Source organism: Octopus bimaculoides, chromosome 15, assembly GCF_001194135.2.
Source record: "Octopus bimaculoides isolate UCB-OBI-ISO-001 chromosome 15, ASM119413v2, whole genome shotgun sequence".
Taxonomy (NCBI): Eukaryota; Metazoa; Mollusca; class Cephalopoda; order Octopoda; family Octopodidae; genus Octopus; species Octopus bimaculoides.
In genome coordinates, this window is record NC_068995.1 from 35,753,765 (window position 1) to 35,756,662 (window position 2,898).

Genomic DNA, 2,898 nt, shown 5'->3' on the forward strand with positions numbered 1-2,898 from the left:
GCTGATAACTTAGAAAGCCTAATCGAAATATTTCTAACTAAATTATCAATTATACTTCTAGGGTGGTTACTCCATCTACTTATAGATTTCAAATTAGTAGACGGTTTATGGTACGGTCTATACGTATCGTTTTTTGTATCAAGTGTCACATCTAAATAATTAGCTAGCGAAATATCATCGTAAGTGACACTCATTCCCATCCTACTAAAAAATCTAGATAACCTACCTTTAAGTCTCTGCAAACATTGGGTAGAATAATTCCTAATATAAATAAGACAATCGTCCCTATATAAACCGCCCCTAACCATAGGGAATTGATCAGCCAATTCATACAAAATATAGGAACCCACAACATCCGCTATTTGAGCTGAGTCAGAACTTCCCATAGGAACATCGAAAGCATTAGGAGTATCTTTACGAATCCAAATCTTATCATTAAAAGAAATAAAGGACTTCCGAGCAGCTAACACTACTTCTATTTCATCCCTAGTAAGCCCTGCCTTGTTATGGAAGAACCAAAGAGCCTTATTAAGTACGCTAGGGTTAATAGAAGCATAAAAATTTGAAATATCAAACTGAATAAATTTAGCATTACATTTGTTTTCAATAGAACGAAACCACTCAATAACCTGATCAGTACTAGACCATAAATTCAAAAGTAATCCATCAATAACTGTTAAACTCGAACTGCACTCTTCAAAACTTGCACTCAGAATAAGGACAAGGTAAAATTATTATCTACTTTTATAGCAAGTTGATGCAGGTAGTTTATCCCGTACCCCTCCGACTTTTAATTCATGCAATTGAGAAAACCGCATTATTTGTGGGATAACCATATATATATATATATACAGGTTAGTTTTATTCGACATACCATCCTCTTAAACATGTGTGAGGAGTGTCAATGCAAAGAAAATAATCATAATTTTTATTAAACACTTTTGTTTTTTTTTCAGAACGATTTCTGTGGTACGAAACTGGGAATGTTTATCGATATGATGAATCAGTCTTTTCCCTCAACAGGAAACACGATTACCGTTACAGCATGTTCATCGTTCGATATCCTAGGAAAATGGGACTGCTGTGTGCTATCCAAGCGTATCGAAATGCGACGTTGTCCCGGAGATTTCTTTATCTATAATCTAAAAAAGACGGATAGATGTCCAGTCGCTTACTGTTCCATGTTGCGTAAGTACCAAAGAAACGTTTTCAAAGAATAACTTCCTAAAATATCAATCCAGAAAGCAAAATGCTTTGTTCTCTCCTTGAGCCTCTTCCCTGTTGTTTCTAAGGTTCCAATGACAATTGGTACCACCTCATTTTTTCTGCAACCCCATAATCTTCATCAGTGAAACATTGTCATGTATGTACTTTCAAAATACTAGGTGACTGGAAGACGAAAGATTTTCAGTGAAAAATATAATTTAAAATATATTTAAAATAATGGCGGGTGAACATTTTAAATTATGCCTTCTACATGAAGAACATAGTTAAATAGAGTCTAACGTACTTAAATGTAGTATAGAAAAATTTGTTACTAAATTATTAGTTTAATGTCTTTAATGTTATAGGGGTTTTTTCATATTTATTAGTGATTTATATTTCATTTAGAATAACTTACTTCGAATATTCTAACATTACTGTTGATCTTTCAGGATTTTTCGGATATTATTTTCTGAACGAATTTATAACTACCCAAATAAAAAGTAATACCTGACGCCATTTTGACTGTAAATGAAAAACATGACACAAATGATATGATGTAATAAATGCTGGGCTGAACAATAAAAACAGCTAGAGTTCGCATACTTCTTCATTTCAAACCTAAAATCGGCTGTTAGTTCAGAAAATGAAAAGACAAAACAATGGTCTTGAAACATCGAAAATTAACTGATAAAGATTAAATATAAAAGAGTTTAATAATAGCATGTAAATATTGGGTTGAAAAAACCCTTTGTACAGAAAACTCGAAGGCTGCCTGTGTTCAATGGTAGACTGCCTGTCATGTCTACGTGAAATGTGAAATCGTATCCCACGGGCAACCATCGATTTTTTCTATCCAAAGGAGTCTTTTTTTTTCAACCCAGTATGCAAAGAGAATTTTCAATCGAATATTTACATGATATCATTTACAGATTTGCGTGATGTTCTTTGAGGACCAATGCCTCAAACAATATGTATTACATGTTCTCTGAAAGTTTATAAAATTCTTACAAAAATAACAATAGATAATAAAACTGGAACAGTAGTATTTTCATTTATTCGTGTCGGAAAGCAGAGCTGTTTCTCCACATATATAAAGTTGTCTTCAAGAGAGTGAGAGTGAGTGTGTGCGTGGACACGTATGTGTTTATGTATGTGTGTGTGTGTGAGAGAGAGAGAGAGAGAGAGACTGAGTGTATGTGTGTGTTGCATGTGTGTGTTGCATGTGCGTATCGATAGGTGTATATAAGCAGGATGTATACATAGTGAGAATTTACAAAAAACATGACAAAGACGGGTGTGTAAACAACAAACAGATGTATTAATTCAACGCTCGGGAATAGAGAAAGTCTTTTACGTTTCGAGCCTACGCTCTTCGACAGAAAGGAACACAGAAATAAACAGGGAGAGAAAATAGAAAAAGATTTAGTGGCCAAATAATATATATATATGCATATATACATAAGTATATGTACATACTTACATCTACACGTACATATATGTGCATATGTGAGCACAGGATGTCATGAAACGTATACAACAAAAAATACAAAGTACGAGTATATGGAATATGAACTATTTTTTCGAACAACGAAAGACACAAATGGAAAACAAGGCAAACAACATAAAGAACGACCCTTCATCAGTTGTTGGCTGTTTATCTACTCTAGTATTTTGAGCATTTATATATATATA

General features: G+C 33.4%; 1 protein-coding gene across 2 annotated transcripts in view; it reads left to right on the forward strand.

Moving 5' to 3' along the window:
• The window catches only part of LOC106883806 (uncharacterized), a 66,085-nt gene that overhangs the window by 39,154 nt on the left and 24,033 nt on the right, over positions 1-2,898 (forward strand). For both annotated transcript variants that reach the window (XM_052973264.1, XM_052973263.1), the window contains exon 4: positions 957-1,188. In XM_052973264.1, coding sequence (XP_052829224.1) covers positions 957-1,188 — 232 coding nt within the window. The remainder of the gene's footprint in view (positions 1-956; positions 1,189-2,898) is intronic.